Source organism: Montipora capricornis, chromosome 1 (assembly GCF_036669925.1).
Source record: "Montipora capricornis isolate CH-2021 chromosome 1, ASM3666992v2, whole genome shotgun sequence".
Taxonomy (NCBI): Eukaryota; Metazoa; Cnidaria; class Anthozoa; order Scleractinia; family Acroporidae; genus Montipora; species Montipora capricornis.
In genome coordinates, this window is record NC_090883.1 from 54038141 (window position 1) to 54050640 (window position 12500).

At 41.4% G+C, this 12500-nt stretch overlaps 1 protein-coding gene and 1 pseudogene across 1 annotated transcript in view; one reads left to right on the top strand and one right to left on the bottom strand.

Moving 5' to 3' along the window:
• The window catches only part of LOC138016530 (uncharacterized), a 3635-nt pseudogene extending 233 nt beyond the window's left edge, over positions 1–3402 (top strand).
• A 1467-nt stretch (positions 3403–4869) lies between these two features.
• LOC138054246 (uncharacterized) overlaps positions 4870–12500 on the bottom strand; it is a 33842-nt gene continuing 26211 nt past the window's right edge. Inside the window, exons 4-7 of the mRNA XM_068900735.1 lie at positions 12431–12500; positions 8539–8856; positions 7498–8235; positions 4870–6311 (exon numbers count right to left, since the gene is read on the bottom strand). The exon at positions 12431–12500 is cut by the window's right edge and continues 28 nt beyond it. Of these exons, the coding sequence (XP_068756836.1) occupies positions 5791–6311; positions 7498–8235; positions 8539–8856; positions 12431–12500 (1647 nt within the window). The 3' untranslated portion in view covers positions 4870–5790. The remainder of the gene's footprint in view (positions 6312–7497; positions 8236–8538; positions 8857–12430) is intronic.

Consider the following 12500-nt stretch of genomic DNA (forward strand, 5'->3'; position numbering starts at 1 on the left):
GCACGAGTGAACATTTATAGTGCTCAAAACTCCACCGCACACTGAGGAAACTTGCTTACGCCAACACTCACGAGTGCTAAGCTGATAGCTCTAGTGTGCGGTGGGCTTTAACTTGCATAGCGAGTGGGGCGAGTGGGGGTGAGGAATCGGTAGTCACACAAAAATAGCTGCACTCCCATAGCACAGCACCTTTCAACGCGAATTCTGACTACACTACAACGAGCTTCGAGTAAAAATTTATTTAGGATGTGTCAGTCAGCCGTAGAAATACTAGACAATCCTACTACAAATGCAAGACAAGCCTACTATAATAACTAAAGTTAAACATAACCTCATAGAAGTTGTGCTACGCTAGATACGAAAAACCACTAAAAAATCACCCTTTAGAAGTGGCCAAAAACATGTGGAAACGTATCCTGGTCTGATACAGCAGCACAAAACCCCGAGGAAAGGGTGAAAACAGCACAGTAAACAGAGGAAGAGACTGAGCGACCTAAAATGACATCCCCGGCAAAACCGTTAAATATACCCTTTACAAGTCCCGTGACACGTCGCGAGCCTCCCCATCGTGCCGTCAGAATATCAATTTCTTAATAAATCATTCAGTCATTCAATCGTCAGAAATTACATATTCTGACTACACTAGAACGAGCTTCGAGTGAAAGTTTATTGAGGATGTGTCAGTCAGCCGTACAAATGCAAGAAAATCCTACTAGAGACAAAGAAAGGGAAAAGAGCGAGCAGAGTTACAATGAAGTTAAATACCCAGCTTCTTAGAGATCGATATCCTAAATACCAAGCTGTCGTCCACGTATCCATCCTTAGCAGAAACCAACCTCCCTCATCCGTGCCCCTGGAAAAGCCTATCGGGCACTCCTACATTAGAGGCAGCAGACGCGCCGCCCGCCCTTAAGGAGTGGGTACTAAATGCAACCATGCCCGGAACAATATCCTTAAAACAAGTCTCAAAATATTATCTGATGGCAGAATAGGTTATCTGTTTGTTAGAAGAAACCACTGTATGGCCTGGCCTAGTCTTAGACAGAGCCCGGAAAACGTAATGAAGCGACTCTAGAGGAAACCGTTGTAGCCTGGACAAATAACGATTGAGAAACAGGGCACGAGATCATGCTATTAACACTTTATGAAATTACTACTTGATTTTCTTTCCTACGCTGATCGGTCTTGCTTGCAGCAATATTGATAGTCACATATCCATCGCGGAAGGCAATATCTTTATAATTGATATGAAGAACTTCTAAAATTCAAAAAAGCCCGCAAATGCAAGGATAAATATGCACTCGTTCCTTAGCTCAAGTAAATTATCTAAGTTAGAGCCCTCTACTAGCTTCTTAATCATGCCTGGCGAAACAGGGTCCTTTCCGTTTACCAAACAAGTTCCAATAGGCCAATTCCGAGTTCATGTCTGCCTCCTCTTCAAAGCGAGTCTAAGTGCGACGTTTTTCTTATGAAAATTAGTTTTCATTCATATGTAAAGTAAAACTAATTACCATAACAAAAACTTCGCACTTAGACTCGCTTTGAAGAGGAGGCAGCCACGAACTCGGAAATAGCCTATTAGACTCTTTGCGGCTTTGCATGTCGAGAGCTCGAGTCTGGTCAACAGTACTGGTCGCGCGTGTCCGAGAGTCTGGTCACCAGTACACCTGTGGTTGACCAATTTATCTCAGATCATGCTGCTGTTCGATGTCGGCTCGCGCCACCCAGGCCTGGTCTCCTGGTTAACACCATCAGCTATCGTAAAATCAAGTCTGTCGACATTGACCAACTGAAAGAAGATATAAAGTAGACTGCCCTCTGTATAAGAGAAACAACAACTAAAGCTGCGGCTACACGAGCGATTTTTGTCTCGCGCCGGTGATGCGATTCTTTTTCAGGTTTTGTCGCGTCGCCTGTGCGCCAGAGTGGCTACACTTGTGACAAATTTTTGCGACAAATTGAAGGCCGCGCGAATCGCTTACTTCAAGAGACCTGGGCATTATAAACAGACATTTCTACTTTAATTTCATTGGCTAAATAGTCTTAAGTCGCGTCGCAAGCGCGGGCAAAAAGTTGCAGGGTGGCTACACGGGCAACTATCTCTGCGATTTTGTCGCGAACGTTTCAACTCTGGCGACTTTTTTTCTTGCGATTTTTTCACCTGTCGCGTCGCCAGTTCAAGGGTGGCTACACGTGCGATTTTCATCTCGCGCTTGCGAGGCGACAAAGTTTGAAAAAATCGCATCACCAGCGCGAGCAAAAAATCGCTCGTGTAGCCGCGGCTTAATGCCGATGACCTAAATGACTATGCGAAGGAGTACAACACCACCCTCTCCGAACTCCTCGATCGGCATGCGCCGCAAAGTACTTGGACTAGGGTGACTCGACCAGTAGTTCCATGGTACATTGAAGATATTGATCAGGCTAAGCGCGCCCGCAGGAAAGTTGAACGCAAATGGAGAGAACGACACTTCCATCAGACTTTGCAGATTACAAAAAGAATCGGAACTATGCCACGAACCTAATGAACAAAGCTAGACAAGAATTCTATTCTCAGTTCCTTGAAGAGAATAGTTCTAACCAGAAAAAGCTGTTTAATACCTCAAAAAAGCTGCTCGGCGAGCGCAAACAGTTGCGCTTTCCTGAGCACACAAACAAGATCGTGTTGGCGAATGATATCAGGAGGTATTTCGTACGCAAAATAGAGCGCATTCGTTCGGACATCTACATCCACAAGATCAGGATCTTGTACCTCCAGACAGTGTTACGAACAGAACGCTAAACTCTTGTAACAATCTTAGTGAGCGTAATGTTAGTGTTTTGATTAACAATTCTGCGAAGAAGTCTTGTGTCCTAGATCCGATGCCTACTTGTTTGATCTATCACTCTCTTGACGTGTTGCTGCCGGAATGGTGAAGGTATCCCTGGCTACGGGGCACTTCCCAGATGAATGGAAGGAAGCTGTTGTGAACCCTTTACTGACAAAAGGTGCGAAGGACTCTGGTCACATAAACCTACGACCAGTCAGTAATCTGCTATTTGTTTCGAAGATTACTGAGAGAGCGGTTTTCAACCAGATTTATGCCCACGTAAAAGAAAATGGCCTCTTTCCAGAATTGCAATCGGCGTACAGAAGTGCCATATAGTACAGAGGCGGCACTGTTGAAAACTTTTAACGCCATTCTACTAAATAGGAATAGCAAACATGTGTCTTTGCTAGTTCTCTTGGACTTAAGTGCTGCATTTGACACGGTGGACCATAATATTCTTCTTCGCCGTCTAGAGGGCGGATCTTTTGGCGTCACCTGCGATGCTCTCAAATGGCTCGACTCTTATTTTAGATTTAACCTTTATACCTATTTCCTTATTTATTATTTTTTTTCACTTTCTATTGTTAGTTAGCAACACTATTAGTTTATCTATCAATTATACAAATTTTATATCAATTTTAAATAACAGTATCATTAGTTAGCCTTACCAATTTGTCACAAAGCGCGTTAGATCATATATTCATGAATTTCGCGCTACAGAAATAATAAAATTATTATTATATTATTATTGTCTCCAGTCTAAGTTTCTTCTTCATTTAATCTGTCACAGGATGTCGTTCTGCTACTTTATTGAGGTAACCAGAAACATAATCATTCCACAGATGCTCAAGACTTATAAGGTAGAGCAATCCACAATGATCTCAAGAGACCCCATGTTGACAACCATTAAGGATACCTCGTAGGCTTTGTTGATAAAATCAATCAAGGCTCTCACTCCTTTCTGTTTATTTGAGGAATAGTCATGGCATTTCACAAACGTTTGGACTTGAGGTGCTAAAAAGTTAAAGACTTTTTCCTCTTGTTCTTTGGGTAGGCCTGACACACTGATTAGGAGATTGATCAAACTGTCTGAAAATAAGATTATACCTTGTTTGTGATCAAACGACACCACTAATACAGCCATGTATCATGTTCATGTTAGGAGGACACACGCGTCCTTAAAACCTATGTTTAATCACACACTAAAAAGGAAAATAACTTCAACTGACTCAAAATTCCTATAATGCACACGATTGTCTGTGTACCATAAACACTGGCGAATAAGCAGCACTATTTTTCTTAAAATAAGGGCTCTAAGTCGGGGGTGCGGCTTATCCGCGAGAACATCTGGAGGATTCTGTAATCACGCTCTCCAAAGAGTCAACCGAAACCCCAGGTTTAAACAATGGCTTCTCTTTCTAGATGTTTAAGAAAATTGAGCATTGGTTATTGCTTTTTAATCAATGTTTGATGGCTCCTAAAGAAGCCGTGTTCGCTGGTCTGTTAGCTTACTTTGCATTTGATAACAGATTTTTTACGCAATTTAAGACTGCCTTTCTTAAACAGCTGAGGGTCTGCAAGCAAGGAATCTCCATTCCGCCACAGAGCTGTTTACAGTGTCGCCGCTTGCCGGTCACTTCAACAGTGATTGATCCACCACGAGCAAGGAAAGGCAAAATAATGCTCCAGTTCTCTAACTTTCAATAAGTTGCCTGGGGCCCGTTTCTTGAAAGTCCCGAAACTTTGCAGGCCATTTTTGGGTGTCACAATTCCCTATGTATCTCAAGAACGGAGAGGATTTGAGTCGTCAAACTTTGCAGTCAGTTTGCCTTTTGTTACCTTGAATACATGTCAAAAGATCGGCGTTCCTGAACAAGTGGTTAACAGGTTTACAAATGGCTTTTCGGGCCCGAAAAGTTTTCGGGACTTTCGAGAAACGGGCCCCTGGTTACTACCTTGCATTCTTAAATGGCAGAAATATGGGAAATTGCCAACTGTCCCCATTGACTTGTTTGTCCTCCAAATAACCAAGATAAGGTAAATACAGTTTCAAAATGTATATGGAAAGTATTGACTTTATTTAGACATATTATTTTACCAGTGATAAGAACTACAGCTGGTCGAATTCCCGATCCACTCATTGAATTGAAAATACTAACCTTGTCGTTGAAGTGCAAACTTAAGATTTAAATGTGTTTTTCCTAAAATTTGAGTCCCCAAACTCGGGGTGCGGCTTATACGCATGCGCGGCCTATACGCCGGTGTTTATGGTAGTTTAAGATTGCATTCACCATCAACAGATACAACCCCTCACTCTGTCCATCGGGAATGATGCAAAATAAAAGGCATGCAAAAAGTAACCTTTAAAAAAATGTACTTCTAACTTCTCTCGTTACTACTTTCTCTCCTTTTTGTACTGCAAGTTATGAGTACTATCAGAGAATCGCAACAATCGCGACGAGCGAGAGCGGACAAGTCGACAATTTGATATGGTGAAAAAAAAAATGGCGGCAGTGTTTTATGCGTCTGTCATATCAGTAACAATGAATTTCGTCATAATATTATCAAAGTAGCTTGCGGACAATGTTGTGACGAAATTCATGATCAATAACAGGACAGACGCATGAAAAACTTCAAGTTTCTTTTTCCTTTCCTCCCATTGGAAAAGTCCTATGATCAACCTTACAAATCTATGAGTCTACACACTACATTGACATGATGGCTTTCATCAAAAACATGTGTCAAATTACTGCGATGAATATGATTTGGCCAACAAGTGTAAAATGTCTGAAAAATTTGCTTAAACACTAAACAATCTTTAGACCCTGTTTACACTACAAAAGAAAACAAGAAAAGTCTGGTGCAATAGTTATCATTTATTTGATTCTGACAAGCCCAAGGTACCAGCCATCATCCCCTTGAAAAATCCTTGATCCGCCCCTGCTAAACAAGCAGGGTTCGTCATTGATGTTAAAGCCGGTCACATATCTTTCCTTTCGCCTGGTACTACTCTACGTTTCCGTCTGTTCCCTTGGACTCGTCCGTTGTCTGTAACGAGATGGTAATCTTTCCACACAAAATACATCCAGGAATACCCTTCCTCATCTTTTTCAACAGCTGCAACCTGCTGTTTTGAATACAGCAAGCAGTTCATGGAGGGACACCTGCTTACTCCATCACAGAAGACAAAGGCTGCACAGAAGGCGTCTTGAGAACAAGACGCATTGCAATCCGTACTGTTACCAGCTATCTTGGCGTGACGTGGCTGCTTATCTGTCTTGACCTTCAAGTTTTTAAAAACAAGAGTGTCCCTTTCTCGCTGTAGCCGTGGCAAGAAAACGACTATTTTAGACGTCGGTTTGTCCTCGACCGATAGTCGTTTTGTGTTCAGGAGTTTACAGCCTCTGGTGTCCGTGGAGTACTGCACTGCAAGACAGTTGTCCTCCAGAAGGCAACTAGCTCGACATCCTGCCTCGTCCATGTTTGTCAAATACCTGTAGCCTGAAAATAAAAAAAAAGGAACAGAATCTTGGTTACCAGGGAAAAGATGTCACAGTACTTTATGTCTTGGAAACTCTTAGGCTTTTCAATACCTATATATCATGAGAACTAACGTATAATCAACTCGTTTTACTACCCATTTAAGGACGGTGCCTACTATTGTTATTGCGCGTACGTTCTGCGCATCTCGAGATAATCGGATGCTTACTAATACAGGGATATTTTTGCGCGGTTTAAAACTATCCGGAGAAAGTACATCTTAGTAAGTACTCTTGGTATCCAAAAAGAAAATTGGGGGTAACCATGCATTTTTTAGAGATAACTAAGCTTCAATTTGCGAAAGAATGCCATACATTGCTTTGTATTTTAAAACGTTTTACAAATATTATTCATGAATTATCCTTGAAAAATGCGTGGGTCTTAATAACACTTGTTAAGATCTACATTTTCTGAATAATCACACACCGACGCAAAAATATCTTTAATTTGTAGGCATCGTCCTTAAGTGAGACAAACGGAAGAGAATTGGAAGATTGAGACACTTTCGTGTAAGGTACATGTAAGGCGTCTGGCCTGAGCCTCGTGTATTAGTTGCTTTTGAGTAATTGGGCTCGTCCTGAGAAAAGGTGCAAGATTCATATAAGCAGGCCCTCCTCTAGCCACCCATGCCTCCCTTCTACCCTCCCCTCTTTTCAATCTGGGGTCGACTTTAGACTCAATGTTTTTGTCATTCCTTGTTATTTACTGCAGATATTGAAAAATTTTTGGACGAAATTGAACAATATATATATCGCAATTAGTCAGTGCCTGGCAAGCAAATCAACTATAATTTTGCCGAAGCTGAAGAATGAGGGAATTAATTGATCTGCGAAATCACATTTCATGGTAAACGAGTTCAATCATTGTTTTATAATTCGATCTCCAAGGTTTTTTTTTTCAGATTTAAATCACTCCCTGCTGTTTCAAGTTTCACACAGGAACGTGGTTACACTGATTACGAACGAGCAGAATATTATTTGCATCAAGACACATTTAGACGGTATTGCGCATGAGCAGACCATTATTTGTGGACTGTTATTTGTGTGTCAAATGATGCGATCTTGGCCTATGAAAGGAAGAGGAAAATGAATTTAAAAAAATAATACTATTTATATAACCAAGTACAAAATCGAGTGATAATATTTACCAAATGATGTGACGTCGACGCCTTTAAGAGTTGTCCCCAGATTAATGCTATTATCGCATGAATCTATAAGTCCCTTTTCTTTCAAAATCCGACAATAATTTCTTGAAGTGTTGATCAGCCTCTCTCGCATGGCGTTCAGATCAATCCCAGGAAGATTCTGGGCGTACCTTTCAGTGAAAAGGTCATAGACAGGTGATAGAGAATACTTTGTTGGAACTGGGTTTTCCTTAACAGATGAAGCCCAAGTCATAGCATCGCCATTACTAGGAGGGGCTGCTCCCACAGTGACAGTGCTGGTTTCCACTGACTTTTGAAAGGTGGAAGCGGCAGATCTCTGTTCAGAATCCAATGAAAAGCCCCCTCCAACACTAAACAGACCAGAGTAGCTGGCTTGTGCCTCTACACTGACTGCCTTCTCTCTCAGCTCTTTATATTTCGTTTGGCTGACTTTATGCTGTTTCATGAATCGTGCTCCAAAAGTCACTTCTGACACGTAATGAGTTCCAAAGTATTTTATGAACTGAACGAGGTCATCTTGACTAGCATCTGAGGAAGCCAGTTTGTTCGCCCACCTCACAAATCCTGGATGAAATGGTGGCGGATCGGTGACATCAAGTTTGCTAAAGTAATATCGACATTGAGCTTGTGAAATTATGTACAGGAACTCCCCTGACGACATCTGGGCGACGGATTCTTTGTAGCTTGCGCTAGCAGAAAATTTGAAGCCCCATCCACCTCCTGTGGAAAATCATTTCATGTTAGTATCAGTTTTTAAGTTTTTTGATTGGTAGTGTGTAAGTTCAAACTTGAAATACGTAAAGGTCGCAATTAAAACGATCGACAACTTCATTGACTTCCAGTCATTCTAGATCAAAAGAAGATCATCTTTTTGATAGAAGTAACACGATCTTGACGTCTACACGTCTCTTTGACGATTTTCAAGATTCATAATTAGTCGTTTTTCTGTCCAGAAAAAACTCTCAACGTTAATTATGGTGCGGTTAAACTGGGAAGGATTCATGTTCTTGCATGGGGACGCACCTTCAACGTTCGCTGCTGCGGCAAGAGATGAGGACATCTCCACTTTGTTTCTTATCACTTTGGACGAAAACGAGGTTACACACGACACATCAGGCACGACGATCAGCCCTTCGGGAACACTGTAGCGACAGTCAGAGGTCTGTCTGCCGGACGAATATTTTGACAGAAAGATGGGGTGAGTGAAGCCAGGATCATGCCCTGATGCCATTGGATATCCTTTTAAAACGTCGTACCCAAAGAACGCGTAATCAATATCTGGAAATGATCGTTTCCAGTGAGCTTCTTGGCATTCTTGAAGACGAGAATCTAGCCGCACTCCTGATGGTAAAATGATATAGGTATAAGTGTATGGATAAAAATTAAAAATTAAAAAATTGAAAAGTTAAAGTTAATCTTAACTTTAGGAATATGAAAAGGACGCTGCAGCGGTGATTGCGTGTAAGGCTTTTGTTGGTTGCAAAGATAACGATCTTTTTTTTCTTTTAAATAAGACAGAAGTGCAAAACTAAATTAATTGGTAAGTAGGTGCGTGAAGGCACTAGTGACGATAGAAAGAGGGTCAGTATTATCGATTATAAAAGGACAAAACATGATCCATTTCTTTCTCCATTGAAAAACGTGAGTTGGGATGTTGGCTCAATAAATAGGGCTCAGTGAGCTCAATCCTCTTCGGGCCCTTGGGCGCATAAGGCCATTACCAGGGACCGCCATTGCTTCCTGTCTTTCCAACAGAAAACTCGCCAGCTTCCCCCACATTTAGAGCCTTAGATTAATCTCTGACTCTCTGTATCTCCATCAGGGGTCATCTTGGAGATACTAATCTTCCTCGAGAGCTTGGAATCCGTTTCTGAATTCAAGCTCAAAAGGCTGCCTTGGTCTCCAGAACTTTGAGTTTGGTGAAATCAATTCGTCTTGCTCTGGTTTCATTTTGTGGAGCTGGTTGTAGATTCCCAACAACGGCTCCTCTTCGCGCCTTTACGTCTAAAGCGGGTTCTTTTGACTTGCTCTCAATGATGACATGATCCATCCGGGTGTGGGTCTTGCCATCTGGGGATGCCCATTTCCTCCTCTGAGGGAGACGGTCCCTCTAATGGCCAAGTTCTTTTCTTCGCACAGGTTGCAAAGGTTATTTCCCTCGTGCAGGTTGCAAAGCTCACTCCAATGAACTACTTCTTGTTCACCTTACAGAGATATGGAGCAGGTTTGTTGATAGCGGCCTCGCGGTTGCCGTCGCGCTCGTAGACTTTAAGAAAGCTTTTGACCGCGCGTGTATCGCAAACGCAACTGTTAGAGAAATTACACAGGCTGATTCGCATCGATGGTCAACTCTACGCCTGGATGAATTATCTGTTGGATAGAAAGCAGTTTACGGTGATAAATGGTAAGGAATCATCGAAAATGCAAGTTAGGTGCGGAGTTCCACAGGGTTAGGTTTTAGGCTCTACTTTGTTTACGTTGTTCACGAACGATTTACGATCATCTATTATATCTGGAGATACGTTTATGTACGCTGACGACACTATGGTTTTCTGCAACGGTTGCACGCAAGACGTAGCTTGTAATTTGCTAAATTGTGCACTTGAAGAACTTTTCACCTGGTGTACAAAAAGCCGCTTAACTCCTCATCCTGGCAAATGCGAGGTAATATTACTCTCCAAAGCTCGGCTTAGGGGCCCGCTGTCTGCCATTTATATCAGAAAGTCTATCATAGAATGTAAGACCAGACTTCTGGGTGTTACCTTGGATCAAAATCTGAGCTCGATACCTCATCTGCAAAAAGTCATTAAAAATTTCGCAAATATATTGAGCCTCCTGAAGAAATCCAAGTTTCTACGTAGACTTGTGTGCGAGTCGTTTTATCTGAAGGTTATCCAGCCATCCATTACGTACGCGTTGCCTGTGTGGAGAGTAAGTCAGACGGACTTATTTAAGTCATTGGAAAGACAACATTGTCGTGCCGCCAGGATCATTTTTGGTTTTCCATTGGACATGCTAACCTGCAGATGTTTTAGCTACTGTAAAGTGGAACACCCTAATGCATCAATATAAACTTTCCATAAGCTTTTTTACAAAGGTTTCTATGGTATGCTTCCACACGCTTTAGCTGAACAGTTGATAACCCACAGCAACAGATCTGTTTCAAGAATGAAGAATGGGTTAATAGCTCTGAGGTTTGCCTCAAAATACAGTCAAAACTTCATTGCCTATAGGGGGACTGTCCTCTGGAACGCCATAGGTCGTTCAAAATATTATATTTTAGATTACACGGACATGAAATCCTTTTTGAAAAATGTCGTCAAATGTTATGCTTTTAACCATTTTAATTTCAAGGTTTTAGCCTCGCAAATAATCAACAATAGATCCGAGAATTTCATATATTTTTAATTGTTTTCTTAAATTTTAAAATGCCAATGTTATTATGAATGATTTCATTTTATTCCCTTGAATGTAGTTTTAACAATTTTTAGCATTTTTATCAGTAATTTGTAATTTTTTACACGACCCCAAAAGCTTGTAATATCGTGTATAAATAAAGGTCTTATTGTATTGTATTGCATTGTATTGTATTATATTGTATTGTATTGTATTATATTATATTGTATTGTATTGTATAATTGCAGAGCCTGTTCGTTGTTGCTGATATCACCAGACCGGTTCTTCCTAATAATCTGGGCACTGCCATCATTGTCGTTTCTAACGCAAACGTTAAAACCTCCACTGAATCACACGCAGCACAACATGCGATGGTACCTCTTGAATGACTTGTTGAAACACCTTTCTTCGCCTCCATAGCATCTTCTATGGGTGCGTAGCACGTGATGACAGTGAGATTGGTATACTTTGAGTTGAATCTAGCCATGATACGTATTTCTCCCAGTGACTTCCATTCCATCAATGCTATCGCTTTTTTGTCTGACCAACCCGAGTACCAGGGTGTCTTTCGTCTGACACTTCAACTAGACCCGTTCAGCGTGGTGAGCCTGCTGGAAGCACAAAAGCCACCCGTGGCATAGCTGCAGGGGTCCTAAAAATAGGCATGCTACCACACCGATGGCAAGGCAAAATGCCAATGGGGGGCTATAGGGACTGTGCAATAATCATCGGTAATAATTAACAGTTACGCAGGTACACGTATGTCATCATTTCGGCCTTCTTTCTCAAAATTATTGCATAGTGAATTATAGTTAATTATACATGCCTCGCTATACATGAATACTTTTTGCAACAGACGAATATGTGAGTCACATCGAAACGTGTATGGCAAACTAAAAAAACACCATGATCTTAAAAAAAATGCAAATGATTCGTTTGCTGCTTTCTCGACAGTTCATGTTATGAATCAGTTTTACTCTTCCCCTACATAACGCTGCTTGGTCACTGCGCGAATCATGAGCCTCACCTTTTCAACCTGCATTTAATACACACAATATTCATCATACGTATCCACATTTCCGTACAGAAAATCGCCAAAAACAGATGATATCGTTGGTGTAAAATCATATTAGATGATGCTTCAAACGCTTCTTCCTCCCTCAACAGTTTCCCTTTACCTGTCTTTCAGATGTCCTAGCCGGTTGAAAAAAAAAAAATAACACCTGACTGCAATTCACCAGCGCCGTCTCTCTACATTTTAACGGCTTTAGTTTTAGCTTTGAACGGTGTGCAATTTCATCTTTTACGATAAGTTGTTATTAGCTTGTAGGTCTTACTTACAATTTATTAGGATTTAGGATTAGGATTAAGTTTACCGCAGGTCCACATCAGCTCCTGGCTGTCGATCTTTCTCTTAACCTGCGTTAGCGTTTAAGTATGCATGTAAATATGTCTTCTCAACCCCTCCCCTCCCCTCCCCTCCCCTCCCCTCATCATCCCGCTTCCCACCTCTTCTTACCAAAGTTAAAGAAAGATTTGCTGTCTTGTCCTTGTACTAGCGACAGCTCAAGGTTTAGAGACGACTTCTG